General features: G+C 50.1%; 1 protein-coding gene across 2 annotated transcripts in view; it reads left to right on the top strand.

Moving 5' to 3' along the window:
• LOC149352486 (sulfhydryl oxidase 1-like) overlaps positions 1-14,250 on the top strand; it is a 116,270-nt gene that overhangs the window by 74,304 nt on the left and 27,716 nt on the right. Inside the window, exon 11 of one of the 2 annotated variants that reach the window (XM_089581676.1) lies at positions 2,898-3,376. The exons of the other annotated variant lie outside the window; for it this stretch is intronic. Within the exon in view, the coding sequence (XP_089437802.1) occupies positions 2,898-3,019 (122 nt within the window). The 3' untranslated portion in view covers positions 3,020-3,376. Of the gene's footprint in view, positions 1-2,897; positions 3,377-14,250 lie in introns of those variants that run through there. 2 annotated transcript variants of the gene reach the window in all.

Raw genomic sequence — 14,250 nt, 5'->3', positions numbered from 1 at the left:
TTTGACTGAGCGCACCACCGCCCCTGGTGTGCGGCCATCACTCACGGTTCGAGTGAGTGATTTTCCAGGGGGGTGCAACCGCCCCCCCTTGCCCCCCCCTCCGGACGCCCATGATTGTGCCATATAACAGAACGAAAGCAGATGTGGTAGAGGCGTTGCATGCAGACGGCCTTCGTTCGTCAGTATACCCGAAACAGCTTGCTGTTCCTAAACACGTTGTGTGCAGGACCTGTTGTGATGAGATGGCCAATGCCCAAGTTGTTCGGAGCATTCTTGAAGCACGTTACTGCATAAATGGGACTTGGGAGTATTCAGTAATGGCCGCATTGCGCAGCAAGTATATTTGGATAGTTTTCCCGGGAGTGTATAGCTGGTCCCATCAAGTAATGGAAATGGTTTGGTTTATTGGGGTTCAACGTCCCAAAGCAACTCAGGCTATGAGAGACGCCGTAGTGGAGGGCTCCGGAAATTTCGACCACCTGGGGTTCTTTAACGTGCACTGACATCGCACAGTACACGGGCCTTTAGAATTTCGCCTCCATCGAAATTCAGCCGCCGCGGCCGGGTAATGTAAATGCGGGCTTCTGAAAGGTACACTCGCGTTTTGTGTGCCTGTGGGGTTCGTGGACACCACACAAGTATTTCCAGTATAGTAACTCATGCAGTGGTGCGTACGCGAGGTGTCATGTGCGCTTGTAGGAATCATTTCATTGTCACGTGGGTGTCATGGCAGTGTTTAAAAGTTCTCACTCCGTTTTTGAGGCATAGTGTATTCACTCGAGATCTGGAACCATTACGTCAGTGGGCGACAAGTATGCAGTTTATTTGAATCTTTTTGCACGCGTACGTTGTAATAAAATAGTGCAGCAAATTTTATTTGGTAGTCGACTAAAACGGATATGTCAAAATGGACTTGCTAAAGAATAAAAAACGGAATCGCAGTGGGAGTTTTTTTTTTTTTTTTTCTCAACTGTGTTCTCTCTTGTCAAAAATATGTTCTGTAGGCATGTTTATAGCTTATAATGCTCGCAGTGGCATGTACCTTGTTTGAAAGCGGCCAGGTGTTGGTGTTGAAGTTTTTTTTTTCTTTAGAAGTGGTGGCACAATGACAGTTGAGGTTTTTGGCTGAAGTTATGCCCTTGTATTGGCCGGCGCTGAGTGACGGTGCTGCCATGAAAAGATGATGCTCTTACGGAACGACTGATTATTTTTGCTAGTTTTTTTTATATTCCAGCGCCGATTACACGTCACGCGATCTTATGAAAAGCACATTATGACGAAAAAGGAAGTGTCTCATTGGCCTTCGTACTGCTGTAGCACTCACTGTATTTAACGTTTGCGCACAAACACAAATACTCCTATACGGGAATAAAAAGGGAGTAAGCGGTCCTCTATAGCTAGAGGTCAGCTTAATCCCATTTTGCTCTTTTTTGTTTAGAGTGCGTGTAGCTGAATATATTTCCAGAAATGCCGGGATAACGATAGGATAACAGGGAGCCTGCTGCTTGGAAGTACACCATTTCCAAATACACTTCTCCCATTGGACTAGAAATTTTCGCGGTCTTTTATGTTGTGAAGGCACTACTAGAAGAGAGGTAAAAACTGCTCTCAGGATCACGTGGTCAGCCAGAAGGGTGTAAGGTAAAGTAAACCAGCAAACTCAGCGGCGCAGCATTTCATCATCATCATCATCAGCCTGACTACGCCCACTGCAGAGCAAATGCCTCTCTCATGTCTCTCCAATTAACCCTGTCCTTTGCCAGTTGCGGCCACCGTATCCCCGCAAACTTCTTGAATCTCATCCGCCCACCTAACTTTCTGCTGCATTTCGAAGTGGTGCAAAAAAAAAAACATGCAAGGCTTAATTTTTTTTTCGTTTATTTTTTTTTATTGTTTACGGCGCAGTGGAATAGCACAAAAATTGCAACAGCATGGATTTAATAAATTGGGGGAAGGTTGCAAAACAACACTGTTACTTTAACGTAGAGACGCTTTGGAACAGCCACTTTTTTTTTTTCTCATTTGTTCGCGGCACTGTGCTCTCGCGGAGTGCATGCCTTGTTTACAGGGCGTTTGTTGGCTTCTGGAGACAGCCGATGCTGTAATGAAGTTTGGCTCCTCCCTTTTTGGAAGGAAGCAAAGTAAAACTGGAAGTAAACTGAGCACGTTAGCGCCGGCTGAGCGAAAGTGTTTCTTCCTGCACAACTCTTCCCCCAGCGTGCACCGAGCGCGGGGCCCTTTTATGTCACTTAGGCAGCGTGACACTCTTTAGCGCAGCGCGTGCAGACCGCGCGGTAGTGAAGCTTGGGTCATGCACCCGCGAGCTCCGTTTACTATGTGTCTAAACCGTATACGTGTGGCTGCATTCTTTTCTTTTTTTCCCCCTAGTTTTAGAAAGCTTTTTCTTTCTACATTTAATTACTGTTCAGTTGAGCGCAGACAACACCGTTTTCCTATTTTTTTTCTTCTAATTTATTGGGTAGTTTTCAAACCAAGTCGCCTCCTACTTTCTCTTTAACGTGAAGAAACTGGCGCCTTTTCAGATCCAAGGTCTACCGCACGTATACAGCAACAACTTTGTAAAGTTGGAGGCGTGTTGAAAATTGTCAACAAAACTTAATGGAGCTTGACACCTGGCATGTCACTGAGCTCCTTCTTTTTGGTCGTTGTCGTTTATCTGTAATGCGAGAGGCCGTTGAGTTCCTCCTCTATGCAGCTTTTTGCACACGTCGCAGATTGGTTTTCCCTTTTTTTTTTTTTTGTCGCAGATGCGTATAACGTATACTAGTAAGGCTCAGCTCGATGCCAATGGCCCCCTATATATATATAAGCAACGAAGGAGCAGTGTTGTCGTTCGCAAACTGAACGGGACTGCGGTGCAATTCTGGCCCACGCAGGCGTCAGCGCTGTCGTCGACAGGGAGGCCCGTCTGCAGATGGCGACCGGGAGCGGTGCTTCTCGGGCCTGGTCGTCGTGGCTAGTCCTCTTGCTGGGGGCGGCGGTGCTTCCTTTTCCCTAGCACGGCGCACGTTGCTCCCGTTGAAGGATATCCCGCATTTACTCGCAGCTTGGCCGAGCCAACTGTCAGGCGTGCACTGAACACATTGCCCAAGCTATATACACACTTTTTTTTTTACTCTCAAAGGCTCGCGAGAGAACTGTCACTATTACGAGGCTCTCCGATGCAGCATTTAGTCAAGTGGATATTTAGGTAGCCCAGCATGTACATACCTACATGAGGCAGAGAGCCAGGCGTGCACTTTATTCTCGTCATGTGCGTGTCTGGTGCGTACTTCCGAACAAACTTTTGTATACACTATTGAGGGGCATTATTTAGCCGTCCAGGCAATAAATATACAGCATTGAGTGAAGTGAACTGAAGTCGTAGTGTGTTACTTTTTATTTTATTTTGCCCACTTGCTGCCAAACGAGAAGGGTGATCTCCTTTTGTTGATGGCGATGCGCTCCAAAGGTAAGTGAATTTTTCATTTTTTTGCATGCATATCCGGCCGCACATGCCTGAATCTTGTTTTCAAACCCAGCAGTAATGCGCCGAAGATTCTCAAAGCATTCGGTAACTAATGGCTTAGAAACGCGATACGTAGTACAAAAACAGCATGTGGTATCTTTTCAAAGGCTCACCAGTCTATTTGCAGGTGCGCTTCCGCCGAAACGCTGCTGCGCAGGGCCTGTGTCTAGAGGGCCTCCGTCTTCCCTATTGACCGTATGAGTGGGCGTGCTTCGCGTGTCTATAGAGTTAATGCGCGGCGTAAGCTAGCGATCGGAAGAACGGGGCAGTAGTCGAACTGAGAGGCAATATTACTGATTGAAAAGCGTCATTCAAATAGAGCGGGACTGTTGTCGAACTGAAAAGCAACATTTCTGAGCGAAGTACATTAAAGGGGTAGAGACATCAAATTCCAAGGTTGCACAAAAGACTGCCATACGTTTCCTTTGTATGTGAGGACCATAAGAGCGAAGTATTAAATTTAAGGGAGGTCTAGAACATATTTTAATTTCATTTTAAAGTTTGTGAAAATGCTCACTCTTGAAGTCTGAGCCATCGCTAGTGCATCAATGTGACGTAGGAACAGAGAAGAAAACACAAGCAAGTATTTCCTACGTCATTGCACAGTTTTCTGACGTACCGGACCAAGTTTTGCGGTTTCGCGGCCTAGCAACCTTGGTTACGAGTGCTCGCGAGTCTTTTTTTTTCTGCACGCTCGCGAGTGCGACTGTGCTTTACGCCCGGCGTTGCCGAAAGATCCACTTTTGCACAGGCATATTGCCCGTGCTATAATGTAGGAAGCATTCTCTGGTATCATGGATGTTATGTATTTTCTTGTGCGAACGTGAAGTACGCCGAGCATGCCGGCCGGCCAGCCAGCCTGGATCCCGTCTGCCGGCGTGTCATAAAAAGCAGCGAAAGTGTGTTCTTGACGTAATAATAAACCCTGGGATAAGAAATGTGAAAAATGTGTCATTTTTGAGGATCGCTGACCAATACTGAGCTGCTGGCAAAGGTAACGACTGTGATACGAGCAAACGTTTTGCCACAACCGCCTCGCAGCTGCCGCTTGGCCCGACGTGGGGTCCGGCTCGCCTGGCGCCCGCTCGCTTCGCTGCTGAAGACGTCGTGGAGATTTACCATACTATTATTTTATTGTGAGATGATGCTGTAGACAATAAAGCGATGTGTAGAGTAGGCCTTTTATTATAGCGCAGGCGACTTCCGAAGCGCCGGCCGCTGCGGCTTCGATGCGGAAGAGGCTATAGGCCTAGCGACGACCACGGCAACCAGGCAGCAGAAGAGCTAGCCGCCCGGAGCGCCCGTGAGCGATGCCGTTGCCGAAAGCTCGAAACATAAGCAGGCATGCTTTGTCGCTTCTCGAGCAGTCTTTCTGAGGGACTGCTGTACGGCGGCGAAGTGCGACACCGGTTGCGGGCGGAGCTAGAGCGGCGCAGCGATGCTCACCGCTCCGTGTCCCTGCTTGCAGTGGGGCGGCAGTTCGCAAGCGACGATCAGTGCGGCGCGTCGGCCAAGTGGCCATATGTCTTGATGAATGTTGCTGTGATTATTTGTCTAAATAATGATTGCACTTCGCGCTCTGAGCTCGCTACTTGTTTTTGGTCGGCGAATGTTTTCGCTCGGCCACCGATATGCCCAAGGCACGTCGGCCAACGGGTCTCGTTTTGGTCGGCGGCGTTGCCACACTAGGACGACGCTTGGTCGTTGGGGCGTCGTCGTCGTCGTCGGTGCAGTGTGACGGCTAGTCGGGGAACGACCAGGTTGGCCGACGCGACCGTCGGCGTCGCTGTCGCGTCGACCTCGGGGTCCCGTCGGCCTAGTGTGAACGCGCCTGAACTGCGCGCTGGTCCCAGGCTGCCCTAGTCGTCGCTAGGCCTAGTTGGTCTCGCTTCCGCAGTTGACGGCGCTTTGGAAGTCGACTGTGCTATAATAAAAGGCCTACTCATCACATCGCTTTAGTGCGAACTCACACGGGTCGGCCGACGGCTGCTATCTCGGCGACGCGACGGCGATGCGCTCGTCAGGCGACGACCGGCGCTCGGTCGGCGTCTGCGCTGTGTGACAGACGCGCCGACGGCACGAAAATCGCTGCCGCCGACCATCGCCAGACTGAAATCGGCCGATCGTCGGTTCGAACCGCGGCGTCTTCTTCCTCGTCTGCGTCATCCCGCGATTCCTCATAATCGGTGTCTTCGCCGAAATAAAACTCTTCTTTCCGACTCGGAGCTGTTCGACTTGCCTTCCGCCCGGCTCTCCGTGTTTACGCGCACCACGTGCGTGTCAAGCAGACGACAAGCCTGCCCGACGTCACGGCTTTCCGGACCCACGTGACAACGCATTGTCTGGTTTTTGACGTCATGCAAGAGCCTGGCAAAACCTGGCAACTACGAACCGAAACCGAAACTGCTTTGTACAAATAATACGATTATTAATTATATAATGCGAGTTCATGCTTCTAAGATGGTGTTCCATGCTCACTGAATCGCTACGCATTATTTACAACCCAAAGATACAACACAAAAATTTGGTGTCTCTACCCCTTTAATGAAACCAAGTGGTGTTTACGAGCGTAAAATGGACAGGGCTAAAGACGCACACAGGATGGACGCTAAGCCTCCATGGGGCAAATGGGGCCTTTCATCCCTCTTGTTTACGTCGCGATTTTTTTTTTCGTACTCGTCCTTGCACTGTTCCGCCTGCTCGTTTGTATATAATTATTACAGCCAGCTAGTTAAGCTCTCTTCTCGAATGGGTGAAATCGAAAACTACTTGACCTGCAAAGTTAAAATAAAATTTGTGTTTCGGGACGTCGCTGTTAAAAATATCCGAAGTATACCTGCACTAAAGCACAATGCCGTTAAGAACCATGCAGCTGTCTGATAAAACTGTAATGGTCCCATTTATTACGGTTGCGGTTACGCTTTGACGCCAGTGATAACGCTAGTGTAAGGGCGATTTCGCTTAGCCATCCGGGTCGCTTAGCCATCCATCGATCACCATCATCTCGGCCTCGCAGACGTCCTGTTGCAGTTCATTGAAAGGCAGAATTGGCAAGAAATCTCTCCGCGTTCTAAGCAATGGCAGCTCAAGCGAAGAAAAACATTCATCATGTGGCAACGGCCGGCCTGGCCAGGAACCATGCGGCGGACGCCATCGCTCGAGGACATACTAACCGAGCGACGGCTAATGCGTTAGGACTCAAGACAGTTACCCAGACGCATGGCCATATATACTGAAGCACCTTAGGGGACTAAGGACATTCTATTCCCCACCCCATAACCAACTCACTAAAGAGCAGACTATAAGTCGGAGGCATGTAGCACCCAACAAGCACACATATCCATGCTTATTTGCCCTAAATAAGGTGCACCCCACTGCATTCAGGCCCTCATGCCCATGGTGCGGAGAGACAGCCACACTATGTCACACCACACAGGGATTCCAACACAACCCTGCAGTCCCAGCCATAAACAATGCCACGCCGGAGCAGTGGGAGGCAGCGTCCTGCTGGGAACCCGGAGATCAGTTTTCACTGGTCGAACAGCCCAAGCTGCCGCCGTAGGTGTCCTGGACTGGGGACTCCACCCATGAAGACTCTCAAGACTCTAAAGGCATTGAATAAATGTTTTGTCTCTCTCTTTCGACGTGCTCGGTTTTGCGCATCAAGTATCTCAACAGCTCTTATGTTGAATTGCCGATTTTGAGCGAGCGAGCGAGCCGGCGACGATTGCAAAGCTCCGAGTCGTGTCATGATCATCATTATCAGCCTGACTACGTCCACTGCAGGGCAAAAACCTCTCCCATATCTCTTCAGTTAACCCTGTCCTTTGTCAGCTGCAGCCACCGTATCCCGGCAAACTTCTTAATCTCATCCACCCACCTAACTTTCTGCCGCCCCCTGCTACGCTTGCCTTCTCTTGGAATCCACTCAGTTGCCCTTAAACCAGCGGTTATCTTGCCTTCGCATTACATGCCCTGCTCAAGCCCATTCCTTCCTCGATTTCGACTAGGATGTCATAAACCCACATTTGTTCCCTCACTCACTCTGCCCGCTTCCGGTCTCCTAACGTTACGCCTGTCATTTTTTTTTCCATAGCTCGCGGCATGCGTTGTCCTTTACTTACGCTCATCCCTTTTCGTTAGCCTCCACGTTTCTGCCCCATAGGTGACTGCTGGCAAGATGCAGCTGTTGTAAACTCAGCACGCAGTATACTCGGTAACATGCGTCTTTCGCCAACTGACGCCACAAGTTCCGGAATAGACCGATTATGATGTCCCTGTGTCTGAGCTGCATAGGACGATGCAGTGTCTAGCGAGAGGCCTGTTGCTGCCAGACGTTGGATTCTTGTTGTTCCCAGTGCTGGGAAGGCCCCTAAGCAAGTGGTGGATGTCGGATTTCGACATCTCGGTAAAGGTACGGGCCACCCGGGACAGGGAAACGAGCCTCGAAAGTGATGGCCTGAGTGAGAAGGGCAATCCCAACACTGATCCTTCGAAGTCCAGCCACCTCTGCACAGATAATACCGCGGGAGAGGGCTACCGCGCACGGAGGGAGCATGTGTGCTGCGGCGTCGGATGAGGCTCCTTTCTCTTCAGAAGAAGGGTGGCATCATCCAGGCTGAGGACTTCAGCGCTGACCACGTGGGGCTGTGCCATATTGCCGTGCCGTTAACACTTCAATGGCGCTCCCAAGCAGTTGAACATTCCTAGGCTACGCCGTGCCGGCTTTGTCTTCGCTCGAGCTCTTGTTCTGTGAGCCTGTCCCGTCCATGAAAGCTTCTCTTAAATAAGCCTGCCGGTTGTTAGCGACAATATTATGGTGCGCGTGGGGCGGCTGTAATGCGGTGTTGTTTCGGCAGAGCGTGGTCGTTCGGGCCTCGAGATATGTGATGACGGCATCGCAAAGCCGCCGTGCGTTTTTTCCAGTTACTCCAGTCCACAATGAATGAGCGAATATATTGCAGCGCATGACTCGCTTGCCGATTCACGCCCAGACGTGTAACTGACGCAGTTGGTAAGTTAGCAGCCATTATATTTGCTTGCAGCAACTGTCAGTCGTCCCACCTGTGCCGCTGAATACAGCTGTGTTGAGTTGGCGAGTGACGCTGTTACAGTTGTTGGCGGTAGATGGGACAGGTGCACTGGTATGGCTGGTTTCGTCAGGCATGGGCCGAAGGGGCAGGGTGCGGCTATAGAGTTCCACGGTTAGGGTTGACGAGCACCTAATGTGAAGGAAAGTTCAGTCGGCACAACGAAGCTGCTAACCTCTGGTTTTTCGTTGGATCGTCCGCACACCCGTTCGACATGAGTTTCTCGCGCACACAGGGATAGTCGTTCTCCTCTTAGGCAGAAGACTAGAGTTAGCCCACCCCAATCTCATGCATTGCAGTATATATTTACTCGGCTCGTGTACTTCGGCATTGAGGTTAAAGGTCCTTGGTGGGGTGGTGAAGGTGGCTACCTGATGAGTACAACCCTGGTCTGCAACCTAAGTCCTGGTCAGATGTTTAGGGGAATCCCCCAAGGTGGAGTAGATTTGTAATAAGGGAGTAATTACTCATTGAAATCCACCTGAAAGCAGACATACGGCTACAAAAGAAAGCTGTACAGCTTTCTCAGAAACTTCACAGTGAAAAAAAAATTCGTCCTGGTCCGGGGTTCGAACCCGGGACCACCGCTTCACCGGAGCAGTCGCTCTACCAAATGGGCTAACCGGGACGGCAAGCTTATGATAGGGCGAGAGCGAATTGATCAATAACTCGAAGTGGGAACTGTGTTGGTCAAATGTTTAGGGGACCCAAGTCCTCATATATATGGGCCTGTTAGCGGCCGTATCACAGGCCTGAAGAGGAGATTTTAAAGTGCGCCGGCTGGACGTGCTGCAGCCTGCGTGTGGTTTCTCGTTGTCTACAAAGAACTGGAACTCCAATGGGTGTTTTGATGGTGCGGTCTTGAAGGAACTCAAGCAAGATGGTGAAAGAAACGGGCAGGATTCTCCTGCAAATAATTGTAGCTATGTGACTTCATATTGCTTCAGGCGGATTGATATCCGTACTGCAGCCTCTGCCGCATGTTATGCTCCCGCTTTCCGTGTACTGCACTGTCACGTACATAATGTACGCCTTGCTTTACATTCCACCGGCATAGACTGCACCGGCGGATCTCTCTTGGTTTTTAAAATAAAAATCCGTAAAAGAAGATCACCCTACACTTCGGCAATACAGCCTCCTAACCTGTGTTAATGGGGATTTGTTAATAAACACAGGTTTCTAAAAACGTTTCGGCGTCAGGTTTACAATCTCTGGCAGATAAAAATCAAGAGAAATAACCCCAAAGTTCTGTTGGTTGATGTGCATTTTGCTGCACGAGCACTTAAAAAAGGTATATAAGGCAGCGCTTGAAAAAGGTGCTGCTCTGATATGTCATGTCTCATGCCGGAAAAAAACGCTACTGCGCTGAAAACACAAACAACCACGTAAAAGACAGAAACGTCTGTCTTTTTGTGAGTTTCTCTTCGTCATGAGCCATCACCAACTAGTCCGACTTCTTTCTTTACTGCTCTGACATCTTTATGCATCTTGATGGGCTGAAAAACTAGGTTTTCTTTTTTTATCAGCAATTTTTTTTTTTTTGCCGCGAAAGCTACATTGGCCACGAACTTGCGGTTTCGCTGTGGCGGTGCTCTGAGGAGGCACAGAAACCGACCTTGAGCCGTTGCCTAGCAACCGCCGCAGCTGGCGGGTGCCGCTGTGCCGCGCGCTCGCCGCGCCATCTGGCATGACGTCACACCGCGCGCCTCGCCGCGGAGCTGCTTCCGCCGTTTGGTATGACGTCATATCGCTTGCCTCGTCGTTGCGCTCGCTTTTTCTACGTATATCCTGGCATAGCCGAGCTAAGCCACTGCCAATTTTACATTTATTTTTGTATGAATGTTGCGATCTTGATACAAGTAATTGCTGATCGGAATATACGCGTAGCTCTGCTAAAATATAAAAATGTAGGCACGTACAAAACAGAGGAGATACATACGAGGTCTGTTAGAAAAGTATCCGGTCTTTGGCAAAAGAAAAAAAACTGGCATAACTGGAGCGTTGGAAACCTAATCATCCTCAAAGTAGTCTCCTTGGGACTCCACACACTTCTCCCAGCGGTGCTGCCATTGTTGGAAGCATTCCGAAAAGGCCTCTTTCGGAATGGAGTTTAGCTCAGCTGTCGTTGCAGCCATAATGTTCTCTCCTGTCTGAAATCGCGATCCTTTCAATGGCCTCTTGATTTCGGGAAACAGCCAGAAGTCGCAAAGGGCCATATCAGGAGAGTAAGGAGCCTGTTGAACTACAGGACTCTGGTTTTTCGCCAAAAAAGTCTGAATCAAGTGCGAGGAATGTGCAGGAGCATTGTCATTATGAATGCATCAATTTCCTGTTAACCTCAACTCCGGTATGTTGCGTCGCACAGCATCGTGCACGTAGGCGACGGAGGACATCCCTGTAGTACTCTTTGGTTATTTCTAACCCTGTGGTTAGTACTCGTGGCGTACCACACCGCGGGAGTCAAAGAAAGCAGTCACCATCACTTCGACGTTGCTGCGCACTTTGCGGGCCTTCTTTGGTCTTGGTGACGTGGACTGCTTCCACTGTGATGACTGGGATTTGGTTTCCGGGTCGTACCCGTACACCCAGGACTCGTCACCAGTGATTATGGTGTTCATGACGTGGGCGATGCTGTTTGTGAAATCCAGCATCTCCTGTGAGACTTCAACATGAAGCTGCTTTTGCTCCACCGTGAGCAGCTCCGGCACGAACTCTCTTCATGGCCAAATCTTCGGTGATAATGGAATGTGCAGAAAAAGTGCTGATGTCCACCTCATCCACAATTTCTCGGATAGTCACACGACGGTGCCGCATCACCACAGCGTTCACTTCGGCAATGACCTGGTCATTTCGGCATGTTGATGGCCGACCGGAGCGTGGCTCGCTCTCCACCGTGCTTAATCTGTGTGCTGCTCATAGCACCGTCACCGAAAGCCGTCTGAATATTCCGAATGATTTCCACTTGGCTGTCGCCCAGTTTCTGGAAAAATTTGATGCAGTAGCGCTGCTCGAGTAGCTCAGCCATTTTCCTTGCTATAAAAAACGACGAGAGCACTCCCAGGAAGAGCAAGATGGGTTCAGGATGGGCCCGACAGCCCGCAGTTGCGGGCAGGCCTAAAGATAATGGTAGCGGTTGGCCGCCGGTGCCCGACGGGTAGAACAGTGAGTTGGGCATGAGGACGGGTGCATGCGGCTTACTATTACCGGCGAGACATACGAGTTGATCTGTGCAAGCCTCCAGACTGCGCTGTCGTGGGTGTCGAGGGAGCGGTGTGGCGGTGGGTGAAGGCGCCTACTCTCGCGAATGTAAATCATGATCGCATCGTAGTCGGGGATGCCGTCGTCGCCGCTACCACGGTGGTTGGGAGAGGGTTCCATCGGTGCTCGGAAAGAGATTGCTCGAGTGTACGCATGAACGCGATTACTGAGGATACCCTCGTGCCCAGGTCCCCTCGTGACAGTTACGGAGTGTTGCGGAGCGAGGGTTCAAGTACACGTGCGGCCTTGCGTGGGATGATGCCACGGAGAAAGTGTCTTTATGCGGTTTGTGAATCAGTGCAGATGGTCATCTCGTCGGTGTGTCGGGCTGCATGATCGATAGCTAGGGCTAGGGCGACGCATTCTGCTTCCCCTGTGTCCCGAGTGTTCATGGCCGCCACAGTCGCGCGTGTCGTATGTCTGAGGAGGCCGCTGCAACGGTGGGAATCCCACTTTTGTACGTCTGTGTACAAAACATACTGCCGGTTCCTAAATTGGCGAGTGAGGTGTTGGGCGCGCGCTCGTCTTCTCTCCGGGCGCAGTTCCGGATTCAAGTTGCGTGGCAGGGGTTGGAGTCACAGCTGTTCAGTTATACGAGTGAGAACGGGTCTGGTTGCAGCGTCCGGCGTCCCATCCGGGATGGAGTATACGAGCTGTCGGAGGAGTCTGTGGCCATCGGGTGTGGTACATAGACGCTTGTGCTGGTTCGACCGATGGGCCTCTAAAAGCTCTTCTATATAGTGTTGAGGACTTCGAGTTGGAGAAGCTTGTCCGTGCTGGCGTTCAAGGGGATCCGAAGGGCAGTCTTGACCGCCTTCCGTAGGATGATATTGGCCCTTTATGTTTGCTTGAGCGTGAGGTTGTGGTAGGGAAGGGGGTATGCGAGGCGGCTGACGACGAGTGCGTCCACCATGCGCGGCGTGTCCCGCTCCCCCAGGCCGTAATTGCGGTTGGCCACACGTCTGATGACGTTGGCTATTTGTGCTATCTGCGTTCCAGGAATTTGTATGGTATATATGGCGACCACGTTTGTTTGTATGTGGAGTCCGAGCACGCGGAGGCGTTGTACCGAGAGAACGGGTTGGCCGTTGACGGTGACTTCGATGGGGGGATCATGTGGTCGCGGTCGGATCGTGAGTAGTTGTGGGGTGAGCAGGCCAGGCCCATCTCGCCCGTGAGCCTCGACCATCTGCTCTGCGATTTGAACGATGTCCCGTACCGCGCCGATCGCTCCTGTTGTGATCCAGAGGGGAATATCGTCCGCGTACAGGCCATCATGCAGGTCGGGAATCTCGGCCAGCGTCCGCATAAGTGGGACATTGCGACATGAAACAGCAAAGGAGAAATTAGTTCCCATGATTCTGTCGTAATGTTATTAGAAACTCAATATCCATTTTTTAAGTGCATGCTGTTGTGCATGACAAAATTCGAAGAAAGTATGCAGCTTACAGCAAGTAATCAAATTAATTGATTACTTTTATTTAATAAATTACATTTTCATCGATTTTTCTAATGCCTTGATTACCTTTTTAAGATGCAAGGTCCTCGGCAGTCCAATTATTTTTTTTCAGAAACAGATTACTAGCAATCTGTCAGAATTTTTTTTTCCAAAAGCAAGTTGTAGCCAGTGGTTGTAGCCAGTTGTAGCCCAGTTAGGGAGACAACGGTCCAGCTGTGAAGAAGCCGCGCGCGCTTTTCCGCACATGCAAGCCCGAGCGGCCTGAATTTGACTCGCCCCGCGCTTCGAATTCCACATTGCACCGAGACGGCACAACGGAATGTCATGTTTAGTGAGCACGGGCTTTGTCCTCACGGAGCACGAACAGCAGCAAAGTGCGGCGCCTTGCATAACTTCGAGGTGGTGCGCAAGGTCTTCGCATGTTAAAGCAACGCATTTTCCTCCGGTTCGTACATCGAGCTACTCTACAGTTTCGTTAATCGTGTGTTCACTAGCAAACGTAAAACGCCGAAGAAAATTTCGAATAACAACTGCTGGCGAAACTGCAAACGTGTGTACTGCAACAGAGTGTAAGTCATGCTAGCTTCACCAGCTTTTCTCGTACGTGTAATTTGCTACATGCTAATAAGAGACGGATGGATAATAACGTAATAGTAATTGATTACTTCTTATAATTGTTAAGTTACTTTCCAGGCTCTGCTCACCACTGAAATCAAGTTGGATATAATTCTAATCTTACTTTTCTGTAATGTGTATAAGTCTGGCCTGAACTGGAAATTCACCGAAACCCCCAGCAGAAAACGCATCTTTGAGCTTGTATACCAGCAGCTACGAAAGCATGGAAATCTTTCATTCATTTATTGAAAGTTTAGTGACACAAACACACACGCACACGCCCACGCCCACGCGCGCAC

This window comes from Amblyomma mixtum, chromosome 3, assembly GCF_055824585.1.
Source record: "Amblyomma mixtum isolate Tamu chromosome 3, ASM5582458v1, whole genome shotgun sequence".
NCBI classification, from domain to species: domain Eukaryota; kingdom Metazoa; phylum Arthropoda; class Arachnida; order Ixodida; family Ixodidae; genus Amblyomma; species Amblyomma mixtum.
Note: the sequence above shows the minus strand (reverse complement) of the source record. Positions and strands in the feature narration are given on the sequence as shown.